The 17,506-nt window shown below is 46.0% G+C and overlaps 1 protein-coding gene across 6 annotated transcripts in view; it reads left to right on the top strand.

The window, feature by feature from the left end:
* Positions 1-17,506, top strand: part of FRMD4A (FERM domain containing 4A) — a 386,977-nt gene that overhangs the window by 287,851 nt on the left and 81,620 nt on the right. For all 6 annotated transcript variants that reach the window (XM_040594541.1, XM_040594542.1, XM_040594543.1 and 3 more), the window contains 2 exons: positions 865-957; positions 14,893-14,977. In XM_040594541.1, coding sequence (XP_040450475.1) covers positions 865-957; positions 14,893-14,977 — 178 coding nt within the window. The remainder of the gene's footprint in view (positions 1-864; positions 958-14,892; positions 14,978-17,506) is intronic.

Raw genomic sequence — 17,506 nt, 5'->3', positions numbered from 1 at the left:
TCACAGGATGCAGCCCTAGCATCACTGAAGGCAATGGCAACATTCGCCAGCTTCAGTGGGGCCTGAATTTTACCCTATGTATTTCCACAGTACCTAATTTAACAGGGCCTTTATCTCAGCTGGGGAGTAAGATGCCCCTGTAATACAAATAATGGTATTTATAAAATACTTTCCACATGCACACAGCACTCTACAATGTGGGGAACGTGACAAAGAACAGAGCTCCTGTCCAGGAAATCTTCCAGCAGCAAAGCACAAATGGATAAATTATAGGAGAAAATAATAGCGACAGGTACTATCTAGGCAAAAGAAAAGCAGTATGTGGTAATTGGAGCTGGAACGCTTCATGGAGCAGCTGTTTTTCAGGAGCTCTCTGAAGGAGGAATAACGAAGGCTGGGCAAACCTAGAGAGGCTATTGCAGGCATGTGGGTGGTAGATAAACTGTCTGAGGCTGTAGAGTCAGGTTTAGCCTTGAGTGAAATACTGCATGCATCGTGGAAACTCTTAGCAATAAGGATTTCTAATGAAAATCTTGACAGACTTTTAATGATACAACTGCTCCAGGGGGTTGTAATAAAAAGGTGAAGCCATAACATTTTGGGCTGTCCTGCCTGCTTGGTGCTGCCAGCTTTCACCCTGACAGATTGAACTTTAGCAGTTCAATTCCCAGGCTGAAATGTTGCCAGGATTATATCGCCTCCGCTCCTCAAACATTTATTGTGTGTTTTTCAAATATCATGCAATAGCTGAGGGCAAATAGCATGTGCTTCAGTTCATCTTCTGTAACACCTCAGACCTCATTTGCCATGAGTAGCGAGAATCCTCTTTGGTGCTGGGCTCAAAACTGTCTCTTCTCTTGCCAGGGGACACTTGAACTGGCTTCAGCTGGACCGCCGGGTGCTGGAACATGACTTCCCCAAAAAGTCAGGACCAGTTGTTTTGTACTTTTGTGTCAGGTAAGTGCATGATAGCAAGCCCTTCCCATGGGATGCAGCTATGGACAACCTGTTCCCTAGAGGCCAGGAAATGCAGCTGCCAGTTTCACACACTGTAGAAACACCTGTGGACAAATAAACACTTTTACAGAGGTTTCTTCTGAGCTGTAGTGTAAATAAGTGTAAGCTGTAGTGTAAATTTACAAGTATAAACAAGTAGTAGCCACACTAACACCCATAGCTGTCCACAGAGAAACCTTGTATGAGGGCAAGAACCTCAATGTTGTGTCTTTACATTTTTATTTGTGGGTTTTGAACTCCTGGGAAGTCCAAGCTGGGTAGGGCTGCAGAACAAAGACTTCTTTCTGCCAGCAGAACCAACCTGAGCCAGCCACCTGGAGCGAGAACACTTGCTTCCTCGCTGGTGAGCCATCCATTCCCTCTGGATTGCACCCAGGGTGTGCATTATGTCAGGGACCAAATTAATACTGGTATAGCTCTGTTGTATTTGCCTTCCAGACTCAACCGCATAATGGTATAATGAATTACCTCCAAACAGCAAATGATGACATTTCACGGCAATCAGTTGGCTTCTGCATGAGCATAGAACATATTCATAGACTACACTGGACCAGACTACAAAGTTTTTAATGAAAATGATGCTAGTTTGGGAGAATTTCTCTTCATTTGGGAATTTTGTGAAGAACTGATAGCGTTTGGAAGCCACCAGAAGCTGCCAGTGCTCTTGTGTACACACTACCTTGTCTCCAAGGCAGATATTTTCTGAGAAGACAAATTTGCTCTTGCAGCTTTAAAACACCCAGGGAGAAGCTGAGGGTTGGGATGGCATATGTACAAAATTAAGTTGAGGGGTTTGACTTGCTTATAATGGATAGCTCATGTCTAGAACTAGCCGGTGCAGTGTTACTGTGTCGTTTTCTGTTAGCCTTTCCACTCCAGTGTTATATTACATCTGGCATGATTCTCATTCATTCCATAGTACCCAAAAAAAATGAAGACCTGCTTTTGAGTTTCTTCCCTCGAGTGAAGCTTTCTTCCCCAGCATAGTGATTGTCATTCTTTTAACTTGAATTACAAGGGAAGCTTCTTAAAAGAAGAGACTCTTTGTTGTTATGTCCTCATATTTAGTGATGGATATACCTCAGAGCAAATCAAGGCTGCACAGAGCCCCATGATTCCAGAACTGGCCTGCTGTTTCCCAAGAGAAGAGCTTAGTCTACATTTTGGGTGCTTCAAACCATAAGGGTAGATCCATAAGCTGGACATTTCCCGTGTGTACAATCCAGATCCATCTGTGCTTAGAACTACACAAAACTCTTGGTGCTCTTCTGGAAAAGTGTTGGACTTCTAGGAAAATTAAAAAAAAAAATAAAACCAGCAAAAACTAACTCATTAAGAACAAAGCAGCTCTATTATCAAGCATCTTGCCTAGGAGCCAAATTGAGGAGTCTGTGCTAGGACAAGGATCCCATGGAAGGCAGGGAAAATCTCTGACTGAGCAAGAGCTAAGTGCAGATTTTAGGAGTGGAACTGCTAAATGTGTGAAAACCAGTGCTACTGAAGCACTCTCATACTCATTTCAGAGACCACTCAGTGAGCATAAATATTGCCATCTGTATTGTTTTATGAAAGTTGGCAGCACAGTGGAGACAAGTCATTCTTGCAGGATCTTAGCCAAGAGAGATCTTAGGACTATGGATCCATACAACAGTTGGTAAATGAGTGACTTCTCCTGTTCCGGAATCGCAATCCATAGGGGAAACCCATACGGGAAAAGTCAGCCTTCAATGTCTGAAAGGGAGTGTGTGAAAACCAGACTGACTATGGGATTATACTCTTATTTGTGGTAGTAATGAGTGGATTGTCACACTGGGTTACAATTTGAATTGGACTGGAAGGCCAGATGCCTCAAGAGTTAGGAAACGGCATTAACTTTCTATGGCTTTTCTACTGTTTATTTCCCCTGTGGATGTCAAATGCTGGCAAGAGGTTGCAAAAGTTTCCCAGCACATAAAGAGTTCCCATGTCCATCCCCAAATCTCATCTGAACAGAAGGCAATTGGAGAAGAAATTCACTCCAGCCAGCTGGCTGATGTTGGAAAGACCCCACATACCTGTCACCCAGCAGTTTCAGTTCTAGCTTGGGAACTAAAGCAAAGGCTGAAGGAACAGTTGTTAAGAGACCCACCTGTGGATGGGGGTTTATTCTGAGGTGCACAGAGGCTTGCAGAGCCATCCATATCCATACCATAAACAGAATGTTCTCTCTCCCCTGCTGCCATGAGGTGGAAAGCAGAGACAGCTAATGCTGTACCATACCTAATTACAAATGTGTTAATTTTTAAGGGACAGGGTGCCCATGACACCTACTATATCATTGGTAAAGGCTTGCCTGTGTTTGCTGATACCTTTCTTTGTATTACCTCTCCCCAGCACTGCAGCTGAGAAAGCTTAGGTTAGTGCTGGGGGTCCTAATTGGGGAGATAGTAATACAAGTAACTGGATCTGCCAGATGTTCATCACAGAGAAATCTGTTTACTGTATCAGGATTTAGTAATCATGTGGGTTTTCCCTCTATTCGAAGTAAATGTACAATTCAACCACACTGGGTAACTACTGAAGACATGAAGCTTCAGGCAAGAACAGTAAACGGTAGTTTGTGAAGAGGAAAAGCTACGGAGGAACCATTTTCCCCTTTTATGTGACCATCAAATTGTTTTTACCCTTAGCATGCCTGCAGCAGCGTTGATGGGCAACATGCCTACCAAAGATACCATCGTTTTTAGATTGCTCTAAAAGTACATTTGAATGGAAGCATCCCTTTTTAAGTAAAGGCTTCTTGGAAGAACCGTGCTGAAAATACAAGGTTTCACAAGCTTGGCAGTGTGAAATTCTCCTCCCTTATTTAAATTTCTGCAGCACTGTTGAAGCTTTGTCTTTTGACACACATTTCCTTGGGGTCTGACATTGTTGAACATTGATATCCAGTGTCCTTACTCACTTCTGTAATCAAAGACCAAAAATTTTACAGTACTGTATCAAAGGAGGAGGATTTTCTAAGGATGTTCTTAGCAGTAGTTCGGGAGAAATTGCTTCTGCCTTTGTACACTTGCATAGCTAACTGAAGCCTCTCTGTCTTCAGTTTGTCATCTAATGCTTCTCTGGAAGCTTTCCGCTGAGAGCAACGTAGGAATCTAGAAAGCAATTCGGACTGTTTGGGCAGCTGTGAACTGCCCCATGGCTATTCTTGTACAATATTATTTTATAAGACTCTGCTAATGTCCCTTCATATAGCTTTAAAGCCATACATGAAAGCAAGAGGGAGCACCACGTGTCTTGCAGGGGAGGTGGGATGTCTGGCAGCAGGATGGGAGTAATATTACTTCTCATCTTAGAATTATCTTCCCCAGCTGGCTCTCTAAAGCCCTGGTTGCTTGGTTGTTGGTGAAACTCATTCCCTGGCTCAGAGGGTTTACAGTGCAGATAAACCAAGCCAGATGAGAGCCACAGCTAAAGTGCAGGAGAAGCAAAGGATGGGGATAAAGGAAGGAGGGATTGCTTGACCAGGTGATTTGACAGAGGTGCTCTGAGACCAGAAGAGGACAGCAAAACTGTACCTCACAACAAGAGCTGCATGGTAAAGGGCAGGAACCTAAGTAAAGTGTGGAGATGCATGCAGCAAGGAGATCAGAGGAAAACAGAGCTAGCAGGGGTCCAGTTTAAGGTTGTTGTATTTTTGGCAGTGAAGGCATTTTGCTCTGACTCACTCAGGCAGGAGAAAGAAGGCAAAGTTACTCCCTTTGAAGGAAGGCAAAGTTACTCCCTTTGTGTAAATCTTGAGGTGACAGAGGACCAGAGCATAGACACGCTGTTTGTTCAGGGAAAGTGAAGTTGGCCAGGCTTTGCAGTGAATTCTCACCCTCAAACAACGGCATTGCGGGATTAGCAATCCTTAGCTAGGGAACCACCAGCATGGCTCTGATCTCTTTATCTTCTGGATGTTTATCATGCTGTTAATTTATATGAACAAGCTTAGCAAATATAATTCACTTCACTGGTGGATCTTTTCCCAGGAATGAATATATGTTTTCTCAGAGTAGCTCCACCAGCTAAACAGTGACAAGCCACTGCTGAAGTCGTCATGCTAAATTAGAACATCTCTCACGTGGAAAGGCTTTTCTTTCAGAAAAGCATGCAAAAAAATGTGAAATAAATCCTCAGTATCCAAATACACTCTGGGGCTGAGTTTGTATCTGTGGCCCAGCAGTATTCCCACAAAGGAATGCCTGTGTTCAGCAATGTCTGGCATGTGTTCATACGTACTGGCTAGGCTGAAGTCAGCATGGGAGCCATGGGGGCTCAGGACTCTCAGTATTGAGGCCAGACATTTTGTCAGGTTACCACAGTTACTACAGAACAGTGGCCTTAAATAAGAGTCCAGCACTGAAACACAGAGCGCAAAGCTCATGTGTTTCAGTGCTTTCTTTAACCTCAAGGAACACAGCTCTGTGTGCACTGGCAGTGGTCCAGGTCTGAGGCAGGTGGGACAGATGTCTGAGACAGGACTCACCACACCAGACCTGAGATGTTTACCTGGTATATGGCTCTATGTTAGGGCTAATTAGTGTAGCCTCCCTGTATAACCACTGGAAAGAAATAGGCACTTTTCAGGAACAATTAATCTGACTTCTTTTAGATGACTGCTTTGGAATTCAGTAAGTTGCAGTCTAAAATGCCTATGTCTCTTCTCAGACCTCAGGCCCCTGCTCAGATGTAGGCTTCTACATTGTAGCTATGTCTTTTCACCTGATAAATCCCCTCTGTGGGCATCAAGGGCAACCTATAAATTCAGAATATTATTTCAGAGTTGGCACAGCCAGGGTTGAGGAGGCATTTCCGATCTACGAGGCTTTGCCTGACTACCTGAATGGAATTGGACCAGATTTCAGCTGCATTATTAAGGCCTTATGCTATTTTAATTCTTCAGCCCTCCTTTATAACCCAGTCTTTAAACCTGTATTCCATTAGAAAAGGACTAACGTTAGAACTAAAAGAAGCAGGAGACCAAACAGTTGACCCTGGAAGGAAGAGGCAGTCATTGCTAGTATGGGTTGTTCGTAGGGCTAGATGGACCTTACAACTTGTTGCTGAAATGCATTACTACTTCCCACATTGGCCAGAAGACATGTATGGGGTGCAGATTCACGGCACGCTGCTCCCACCTTTCCCGACTCACTCACACAGCGATGCCAGCCCACTATGGTTGTGTGCACCACTCACTTCCACTCAGCTTTGCTCCTCTCCAAGAAATTAGATTAGGGGGTGGTGATGACAGCAGCCTGCTACGGCAGGAAGAGTGGAATAGAACCACACTAAATTAACCAGAGCAATTTATTTGTCGCACACGTAATGGGCTGTGTTTCTCCATCCACAGTTCTCCGCATCAGAGGGGGGTATGTGGCACTCCACCGCTTTGCTCCAGACAGAAAATGAGGAATCACCAGCTCCTGCTTCTCCCCTCTGAGGAGGAAGAAGCAGCAGCCCTCTCTCTGCCCCACGGTGTGAGACAGGGGTTTACCAGAACTGGGGAGAGAGGCTTGAGATTATCAAGTACATCAATTTTGCAGCCAGGGGAGGGAGAGAGAAGTGGCAGTTTGCTCTGACCCATGGATATGCTTCATCTCACCTGCTAGCACCGAGGAGAAGATGCTGGGGGAAAATATACACAAATCTCTGTTCCTCTGTTCTTCCCTGTAACCTACAGACCATTCTGCAAGGGGAGCTGCAAGGAGGGCAGTGCTGGACATCACATTACCATAGAGCTTGATCATCCCAGCAGAGTTCGAGGAACTGCCCTGAGATGTTTCAGCACCTTGGAGTGCTCTGTCCTCATCCTCACAGCTAGCTGGCTTTTCTTAGAGCTCCTTCCAGCTGTGCTGTCTCCTTCACCCGCTCTCACTGCCAGTACTGAGCCAGTAACTCCCCATAGCAAGCTCCCAGGCAATTTATGCTACATATAAGGGGACACAAAGAGCCATCTCCTACTCACATTATATCTCCACAGTTCCATGTACTGCTGAGGTGCTGCCGAAACAATAGCAAAAAATCAGAATATTAAATCCACACAATCAACCCGGTCTAACCAAGCTGCTTCAAGGGGTTCCCATGAGCTGCTCTGTCTATAAAGTCCAGCAAAACTGTGCCATAACCTGAGTCTCTTTGTACAGGCTGTGTTTTGCTGGCTGGTGTGTGTCAGCTGTGTGTACACTAAGCAGGAAGACCCCAAAAGCCAGCAGCCCTGCAAACCCCCTCCTCCCGCCCAGCCGCAGTGTATAAATACAGTCGCTCAGACCTTGTTTGTGCTGGAAGACAAGGCTCCCTGCAGACAATTTATTGCAGCCTTCTCAGGGTGGCCCCCTGCTCTGTTCACCCGGGGGAAGGTGTAATAAATTGCCTGCGGGGAGGCTTAGCTCCTCAGAGTCTCTTTAGAGATATGAGAAACTTCTGTCCAGTCGGAAGATTTACTTGTGTGAAAACTGACCTTTGCTTGAGGAAGGGAACTAATGGGGCTCTGCTACTTAGCACACAGCTCTGAGCTAAGTCATCCATTACACACACATCTTAATAGCAGTCTGGCTCTTGAGTCCCATAACACCATTTCTGTTTTCTGCTTAACTGGGAATATATTTGTATAAGTGAGCTATGTTTAGAGAAGGGGATAAGTTGTTTTTCCTTTCCATTCAGCCACCGAAGGGGGAAGAAAAAGCAGAATTCTGAAAATTTATTGTTTTGAGCCACATTTTGAATGTGTTGATGCTAGTAGCATTGTCTTGTCTAATTTTGGGAAGCATTTAGACAGCATGATAGGTACTATGCAGAAATGATGGATGCTGTCAGTGTAGGATTTGTACCAGATTTGGATCAAGCAGCAATAGCTATGTCAATGCCTACACTGGGTCAAAGCCATGCAGACATTGTACCTTACACCAGTGGGTGTGATTTGCTGTCATCAGTGAAGCAAGTAGAAAGGTCGGCTATGAGGGGTCGTCACTGTGCCATTGAACAAAGGAGTAGAGCCAGTAAGTAAAGCCCATGCAGCTTTCACAGCTTTGTGTGCTGCTGACAACACAGTGGAATGGCTGGAGGTATTTCTATTCCTGAAATGGTTCAAGATCCTCAGATGAAAAATGTTCCACAAATGCTGAGGGACGGTGTTATGCAAGACAGTGCAGCCAGTGAGTTACCTTTAACAACCAAGATGTCACCCTTGGTGAGGATCAAAAAGCAGGAAGAACTGGGCTGATGCTCAGGAGAGTCTGGAGAAGTTACCCTGGTGACGGAGGGAGAGGAGGGGAGGAAGGCAGTGAGATGCTGTGGTTCAGTCACTGCTCTCACCTCATACTTGGGACAGATAACATCACTCTAAGCCAAGAGGAGCTGCAACAGCCTTTTTGTACAAAGATGCACTTCCCTTGCAAACTAAGCTCCATGGGACATTTCAGGGGTGGAGCAATTTGCAGAATAAATTGAGCTGACTTGCTGCTTTTATGGCTTGGTCAGACCTAGTTCCCCACCCACTGGGAGGGCAGGGGACTGTAGTGAGGTCAGTGCCTTTCCAGGTGATGCTTGATGCTGTAACCAAACATCAGGAAGGAATGTGCCTGAATTACCACCTTGATTCCTTCCCTTCTCTGCACTGATATTGGAGCACTCTGCTGTTTGCAAAGACTTCCAGGATGTACAGCCAGGAAGAGAGATGGTCTCTATATATTTGAAAGCAAATCCCTTAGTGTTTTGTACACGGAGAAGATAAGGCATAGGAATGAGCAAGTATCCCCAAAACACATGGGTTTACAGGAGTTCAATGGGCCAACCTCTTACAAACACTGAGAAAAATGGATGGGTGGCGAGTAAAGATGCAAACACCTTCGCAGTACAGTTCAGTGTACATAGTACAGTCCCACATAGTACAGTGGGAAAAAGAGAGGGAACGGAGTCAGGTTAAAGAATATCCACAGCTTTTTTTTGCTTTTTTTTTTGCTTCTTTTTTGTTAGCTGCAATTCCCTGTATTCCTGGTATCACATTCACCTACCATTTTGTGGCTTTCTTGCAACGACATAAAAGTTGACATAGGTCTCTCTTGCTGTGTCCTGTTCCCTGCATACCAGTCCCAGGTGCTAGGTGGCAGGGGCCTGAGCATGGCACAAACACAGGGGACAGGACATGGGATCAGAATCAAAATAAATGCAGAAGGGGAGGTAAATGGAGCTTTTTAGCACCACTGATTTTCATTCCTGGCTGATTATTTAACAGGTCAACTAGTGTGACCATTGTCTACTTTAAGTGTCAGCACATAAAACTGTGTACCCATGACAATTAGCAAACAGGGATGGCATATAAAAGGAGCTCTGCAGCCTGAGCTGCTCAGCATACTCATTTAGCATGAGACACTGGACATAATGACATCTGCATTTAAGTCCATTATGCTGATGCATGTGATTTTTCTTTTCCTGGTTAGCCAATGGCTTCATATTTTTCAAATTATCCTCTCAGGTTTTGAATGACATGGTGAGGGATAATGAGCCAGACACCAGGATGGATGAGGCAGAAAAGGGGTCTTCTCCTTTATCTACTGCTTTGTAATAATGAAAGAAGAGGCAGTCCATTGACAGAGCCAAGGAGCTCTGCTGACAGCTCTGTCCTGCATCCTAACCAGAATAGAGTCACCCAGCTGGGAAGGACATGGAAGACACCCCTGCCCGTTTCAGTCCTTTCTCTTGTGTTGCAGTGCATTTCCCACCTAGGGCAGGAGGAAACACTGGGGAAAGTGAGTGCACATCAAAACCAAAATCCTTTTGCTTCATTCTGACTATCTTCCATGAAATCTGGTTTTACCCTTTTTTCTCCTTTTTCATGGGAAAAATAATGTTTTCACCACAAGAGAGAAGACCCACCTGGGATTTTTATTCTGGAATTTTTCCCATTTTCTGTTTATAATAGGCCCAAGAGGGGTGTTTTGCCTCCCTGCATGGAAGCAGTATCACAGGACTGGAGGGAAGGTACCCCGCTGGCCAATACTGAGTCCCCAGCTTCTGCCCTTTGGAAAAGACAGGAACTCACCCAGAAACCACTGTCACACTGTTGTCACCTTGATTAGCAGCAAACATCCTTAGTACCATCCCTGGCCTCCCCATCACTGCCTGGCACTGCTCACCTCTTTTGACCAGCCTTCTCACACACCATTGTACCAGCACAACTGGGGCATGTGCATTGCCATGTTCCTTGCCCAGCTGCCTCCTGTGTCCCTGTGGCCACCCCACTTCCTTCCTCTGAAAGCAGCAAGACTGCTGAGGAGTAAGGCTTCATAGGACAGTAACAAGAGAGTGGTTTGCTGTGCCCCTGCCTAGCCTGGGCTCTCCAGCTGGCAGACGGACCCTTTGTCCTAGTCAGGGCTCCAGTTTCAATTAGTTTTTTCTGTTAGGGCCTCTCCTCAAGAAGATGCTGTTCCTCAGCGAAAGCAAGTGTTGAAACCTTTCTGAGGTCTTCCAATGCCCTTTCAATGTTTTCTTTTAATTTTCTTCGAAGAAAGCACCATTGCACCAGAAGGGGAGTTTTGGAGTATTTCTTTTTGGTGAAAAAATTGTTAGTTTTGTTGTTAGAGCCTTCTGGACCAGCTCATTCCCACCAGCATCAAACTTCACAAGAAGTAGGATGATATCACTGCTCCAGGACAGATCTACACCTAAAGTAGACAAGACATCCATTTGCTGTGGTCATGCTTCAAAATATGATTTTGTTGAAGACCACAGTGAAATATTTTTACCATTTGGTATGTTTTGCTTGGAAATATACACAGGGGCTTGTGATCTTGAATGCTACAACAGTATATTTACATAGTCAGGAACTCAGCTGCTCAGAGCCTGGTCCCTGGTAGGTGACAGATGACCAAGTTTAGGTTGACAGTATATGTCCAGGGCTGTGTGTTAGAGACAATGCAAAATATTTTTTGTTTGACAGCTTCTTTTGGTGTGTGGAGTTTGGGAGTGCTGCTCATTTCAAATCTCACTGTCCACACAAACACACCACCAGCTCAGGTGCTTCTGGAGACCTTTTACCTGATAAGTCCTCCTCCTATCCCCCTGCAAGGATGAAGTGCTAGTGATCAAGCATCTTCCCAACACTGCTAAATTTGCTCATCTGCACACACACAGCTGAGTTCACGTATGAGGCCAGCACCAGTGGCCAGGGATTCTCCATCTCCTGAAGAACCAGTGATCAAACTGATGAGACCAGGGCCCAGTCAGGCATTTCTCCCTGCTGCAAGTCAGAGGTGGGCCTGTGTGTAGTGCAAGGGAGAAATTACGCTAGTGCCAGTTTCCCATCACCCACGGACCAGGAGTTTCCACAGCTGCTTCTCACAAGCATTGCTGTATAAATGTCTGTGCTTGGCTGGCTACGATGGGAATTGCCATTCATCATGGTGTGAGGGGGCTTAAGCTGTCTCAGAGCAAATTCTCAGTTACCCAACACTTAATATAGAGCAATCTGGTCAGTACGAGACATGTCCTTGCAGCTAAAAAGCCCTAAACATTTCACATGCAGCCGCTTCTGAAGTCTTCCAAGACACTTTCTGCAACACTCATTATTATTTTCCTGCTGCTGAGAGGGAGCAGTCACGATATGCACTTTGTGTTCATTACCCAGCATAATATTCACTGGTCTATTTAATTAATGCTTAGAAAATGTATGTGATGAATTATAAGTTACTAGAGGTGGGGAGGGATGGAGAATGCAGGAACATATTAACATCAGCTGATCTTTTAAACATTTTGAAAAATTATTTCTTTGGGGTTTATACTCACAAAGTCTTGTGGGGTGTTCCTGCAGCTGCCTAATTTCTCACAGCAGCAGTTGCTGCTGGCTATCAAGAAACTTCTTGCAAGAGCTGCTTGAGGCAAAGCTGTTTGTTGGCTGTGTTGCAAGAGATGTAGGTAGCGGAGCAGAGGTGTTGGACACACTGTACTGCCTGTTTCTCTGTGCAGCCCATCCATTATTTCCTGGATATATCAGCTTCACACCACGTGGAGGAATGCTGCTCTCAGGGGAGCCCTCAACAGAAATCTGAGAGTTGCCTCTTAAAACTGATGATCTTGAAACATGCCATAAGAAAGGACTTAGAAGCTTAACAGGCAAAACAGACAGAGGGGAGCAGAGGAAGGAGGAGCATTTTCTAAACACAGCACAACAGCCCAAGAAGCTAAATGATTTTCTGAAGGTCATAAAGGAAACCTGTGTCCAAATCAGGAATTTAACCCAGATTTTTTCCTTGGTTCATCGCCTTAGCAGCTGTGTGCTTCTGCCTGCCTCCTTAGTCACTGACACTGGTCATCATGAAGTGTCGTTTCCTTCACTGTATTTGGAAAAGGTGGTAACTGGAGGAGGTCTGACAGAGGTTCACATCAGTGCAAAAAAAGGCTGCAAGGATCTTTCCCTCCCCTTTCTGTGTTGCAGCACCAGCTGTGAATTCAGGGGAGTCTGCACCAGTTTTGGCTTTCTGAGCTTGCCACACAGAAAATCCTGTAAGATTTCTCTCTGCAATTCTGTTTTAAGTAGCACCAATTTTCTGGTGCATGTGTTTTGCGTTTATCTGGGTGCATGTGTGAGAGCCAGTAGCTCCCCAGCACGCTCTTCACTCTGGAGATCACTTGAGAATTGGGTTTTCTTTGTGAAGATGAACTATCATGTGCAGGCTCTGTGCTCTGAGAGACTCAATTTTGTAGAAATAATGACCCGTGTATGTGTCTATGTGGAAAGCCTCAGGAAAGATCCTTACAGCCTTGAGAAAGGCAATATTGCCCTCTAGTGATGATGGGGATGGTCTCGTTCGATCTGAAGAAACAAAAAGCATTTTGGCTAACCTTCACTGGGATTCAAAAATAGAATAAATGTTCCTGTTTTATTCTGACTCTGGAATTAAAGATCATACCATCACAACTTGGAGAGCACTTGTAGTGGTGATAAGCAGAGGAGGTTCTTCAAGAAACATAGAATGTTTAAAATTATCATTTTTCTGCATGAATTCAGCAGATGGAAAGCCAGCTGCACTCAGAGAACAGATCTAGTAAGAAGGTTCCATTTTTAATGCAGTATCTTTTTTGCATTTCTAAAGCCAAGTATATTTTTATTTGGCGGGGGGGGGGGGGGGGGGGGGGGCGGGGGGGGGGGAGGTAGCTTCAAGGACAGGAGGTGAAACCCAGTGGAAACCAGAAAAAAAATCAAGACAAAATTTAATCTTTGTGCTTTATGATCCCTACATTCAAATGCAGGGTTCAGGTTTTTTTTTTTATCTGGGGTTTATTTTTATTTCTCATTTGAGCTATTCTGGAGGAGGAGAAGGAGGGATAATAGCAGGAGCACTTCAGCAGATGAACAGGAAGAGCTCAAAATGTTCCTCTCACTCTAGTAAGCAAGTAGTTGGTTTTAGCTGTCAGGAAATAAACTGTTTTGAAGAGTCTTCAGAAGACACTTATAAGCACTACAAAGCTTTGACCTTTACCCCTAAGAAGGCTACATTTAAGGTCCTCAATTCTGCAAATAGCTCAACATGGACAACCCCTCCAGTGCTTGTGTGAAGCCCCAGGAGTGTCAGCAGGTCTCTAGCCCCACTCCCTGGCAGCGGGGTCAGAGGGTAAGGTTTCTCTGTAACTGGACCTCACATCTCAAACCAGATTTCTAATGTATAGCATTTTTTTAAGTTCCTGATGCAGGCAGTATTTCTCTGGCACCCTCCCTATTCTAATTGCCTCTGACAAGGCACGACAGCACTGGAATTTATGTAAGGAACACTGCTGCCACTGTACTGCAACTTAAAGATCACTATAAAACAGGGTGAGCAGACAGATGCACGGTTTTTTCCTTACTTAAAACACAAAGTAAATGCAAAATTCACCTTAACCATTCACTGAACCTATCCAGGCTTTCCCTGTTACCACAGGAACACACAACATACTTGCATATACATATACATACATATGCATCAGTCATTAGCTTTGACAGTATCCTGAGCTTTTTTCCCCAGAAGGTTAGAAGGCAGAATTAAGGGCTGGAGTTGATTGAAGCCAGTGACAAAACTCTTATGGAGTTCACTGCCAAAGGATCAAACCTTCAAAGCAGACAGGACATGGAGCAATGAATTCATTCATACATATCGTGGACTTTCAACATAGCTGCAAATGCTTGGGGTAATTAGCCAATGCAGGAGAATATGTTTTTCTGACACTGAGGCTTTGGGCAGGTCAGCTTTCTACTGACATCTGAGAAGTTATCTCAGCTCAGAAAAAGGAAAAAAAAAATATATTATTGGCATTCCCAGTCATCGCCAGCACTGCTATTCATAGTACTGGTAGATTGTGCAAGGTCCTTGGTTACTCTGCATCCATAGCTACTAAAATATGTAAAGAAGTCTTTATAAAATTTGCCCTATGTAGAAGCTGAAGTGGGCAGGGAAGGAGCCCAGAAGGGGTTGGTGAATATTTCTGTTAGTGAATATTTCATAAGATGCAGGTCAACAGCACAGAAATGGGCCAGTTGGGTAAAGGAGTGAAGAAGAAATTCCAAGATGGGATGGAGAATGGAGTTTATGAGCAAGCAGAATAAAGGATTATTTGAAGTTTAAAAACAAAACGAAGGATTATTTAGAAACAAAATCATTCACTTGATGATCCGATTCCTTTCGTATGGCTGAGGTGGTGGTGACTGATCATGTCCCAGACCGTGCACAAGCCTCTTTCACCACCCCAGTCTGCCATAAACAAAGAAACTTCATTTTTAGTATACTCATCATAACCGTTGACCGCGTTTTTCACTTAATGAGTGCGTTTTCATGTTTTGCCCTAGTTCCCCTTGTGTCTCACCTCCCTTGCTTTCCCTTTCAGGTTCTACATCGAAAGCATCTCCTACCTAAAGGACAATGCCACCATTGAGCTGTTTTTCTTGAACGCCAAGTCCTGCATCTACAAGGTAAGGACTCGGTGAGGTCTGGATGGCACTGACTCAGTGCCACCCACAGACCAGGTGGGCTGAGACACCTGGGTCTGCACTCTCTGCCCCAAAATTGGTGTTGGTCGTGCTCAGACTTTGAGATACATCCTCCTCTGCTCACTCTCGCTCGCTCCTCTGTCTCTAACCGCTGCCGGCACTTGGCAGCACCTTCCCTGTCCGAGAGGGGTTCTGAGGTAAAACACCCCTGCAAGTAACTCTAGTGGTGTGCAGGAAGGAACCTGCAGCTGCTAAAATTATTAACTGGGTTCTATTTAGAAGGAAATGACTGGGTTTGTGTTCGAAAGCCGCCGCGGGGATGCCGTTTGGCGTTCCCGCCCGAAGAGGGCGGCAGCTGCCGCGCGGGCGCCATCTTCTGGGCCCGGCGGGAGCGTGTGGGGGCAGCGGGCGGGCCGAGGGGGGGCTGTGAGGTGGGGGCAGGGGGCGTGTGAGGGTGCGGGGGGGGGGGTGAGATGGAGCCTGTGTGAGTGTGCAAGGGACGTGTGGGAGTGCAGGTGGCAGTGTGAGACGAGACCTGTGTGAGAGAGTGTGCAAGGGACGTGTGAGAGCGGGTTCCTGTGTGAGTGCGAGAGTGGGTTAGGCATGGGGGGCTGAGTGGGGGGGGGAGTGACCGCACGCATGTGGGCCTGCAGCTGTGCAAGTTCGTGCCTCTCTGAGAGTGTGAGTGTGTAAACGGGTTAGGGATGCGAAGGACTACATGTGTGTGACCGAGTCTTTGTGGGATGGGGGAGTGAGTATGTGTGTGAGCAGGGGTAAGGGTGTCTGTGGGTATGTACTTAGTCACTTTGTGCAGGAATAAGCCATGCACAGAGAAATGTTTTTGTACCAGGAATAGCCCTGCCTGGTAGGCTACTGAAAACACCAGCCTGCTGTCACCAGCGCTGTAACTCAGAGCTGCCCCTTGCACAGCACTCCGTGTGCCAGAGATAAGGCCATCCTGGCACGGCCTCTGCTCCCCTGCTGGAGTGCCCACCGCAGAGCTGTGAAGCTCATCCCTCCGATGCCACAAGCCAACCATAGAAGCGAAAGGGCAGGGTCAGACAAGTAAGCAGGCCCAGAACCCGCTGAGGTAGAGCTGGCTGCCTGTGGACTCAGCCACGTGTGCTGGACAGGCAGCTTGGTGTGTGGGACTGGGAGAGGTTTTTCAGCAGCTGGGATTCCCTGGGAGGATCCCTCCTCTGTGCTGGCAGAGGCCATTCCTGGTGACTCACCTTCATCTGCCAGGGAGGAAGTGGTATGAAAAGACAGCTGTAATCAGGGAGTGATTGTACCACCATCCCAGAACCCTTGGCAGGTTTGTGACCTGCTAAGCCAACTAGCTTACACCCAATCTGCAGCCTCGCTTCCTGACATCAGCACGCCCTACAATGCAGGGACAATTTTCGCATCTTCTAAAATGCAGGGTAGAAGCCAGAAAATGCCTTTTTTTCCAGTGCCCAGGAAAGAGGCAGGACTGCAGAGCTGAGGCGTACAGAGCTTTGCTCGCTGGCAAAGCTGCAATTAGATGTGCTTAGTCAGCCCTCTCCAGCAACAAGTTCAGTGAGCATCATATTTTGGTTCCTGGGGAAAGTTCCTTTTTGAAGTATTGCCAGGAAAAGCTTACACTGTTGTTCTTTTTTTGGAGAAACCTTAATAAGAAGAAGGGGCGGGGGGGGAGAGCGAGAGAGAAAAAGTGCCTACAGATCTAGGTTGGTCTATTTTAGTCTGACCTCTCCTGAAACCATTACTTTGCACATTCAAGCTGACTGTCATCTATATCCAAAAATAGCCCTGCTGGATTCCCAGCTTCCCATGCGGGTCCTTCCCCATTTGACTTCCAGCCACAGTAAGCCATGCTGTGCTATTAGAAAAGGTGCTGAATTTGAAAGTTGGGTGTAAAGTCTCTGCTAAGATGCAGGGCAAGCACCCAGCCAGTATGGCTGGAGGATTCATCTCAGCGTAGCAAGGGGGATTTGGTGTCTAAGCACAGCCAGTGTTCGTCGTCCCTGCAGCTAGCACATGGGGTCCCAAACCTTGAAAGCTTCCTTGGTGCACCAAAAGTTTTCTTGTTGGACTTCCCGTCATACCTTCACTCCAGGCTCCCCCGCAGCCCAGGAAGACCATACTGTGTATGATGCAAATGTAGCTGATAATGCTATGCTAGCACCTCAGACCTTCCCCCATTGATTATTCAGGCACCCCCTGCCAAACATCCCCATGCACAAGGCTGTTTGGGCTGTTTTTCAAATTCTTTTGAATAAAACTGTGGCCTGTTTAGTGTGGAGCTGCTTGTCCACTGGGATGCCAGCTGGCTCTGTGTTGGGTGCTGTACTCCTCTGGCTGTGCCCACCACTCCTCCTCACCCACCTTTTTGTATAATGAGACATTCATGGACCCACACATGCAAACCCTTGCACAGGACCAAGAAGCCACAGCTGCCCAGAAAGGCCAAGCCACATTTGTACTACCAAATGAGACAGGGCTTGGCGGCAGGTACTGTCTCTCAATCAG

The sequence above is a fragment of the Falco naumanni genome, chromosome 5 (assembly GCF_017639655.2).
Source record: "Falco naumanni isolate bFalNau1 chromosome 5, bFalNau1.pat, whole genome shotgun sequence".
NCBI classification, from domain to species: Eukaryota; Metazoa; Chordata; class Aves; order Falconiformes; family Falconidae; genus Falco; species Falco naumanni.
The sequence above is the reverse complement of the archived record's forward strand: the minus strand, read 5'-3'. Positions and strand labels throughout refer to the sequence as shown.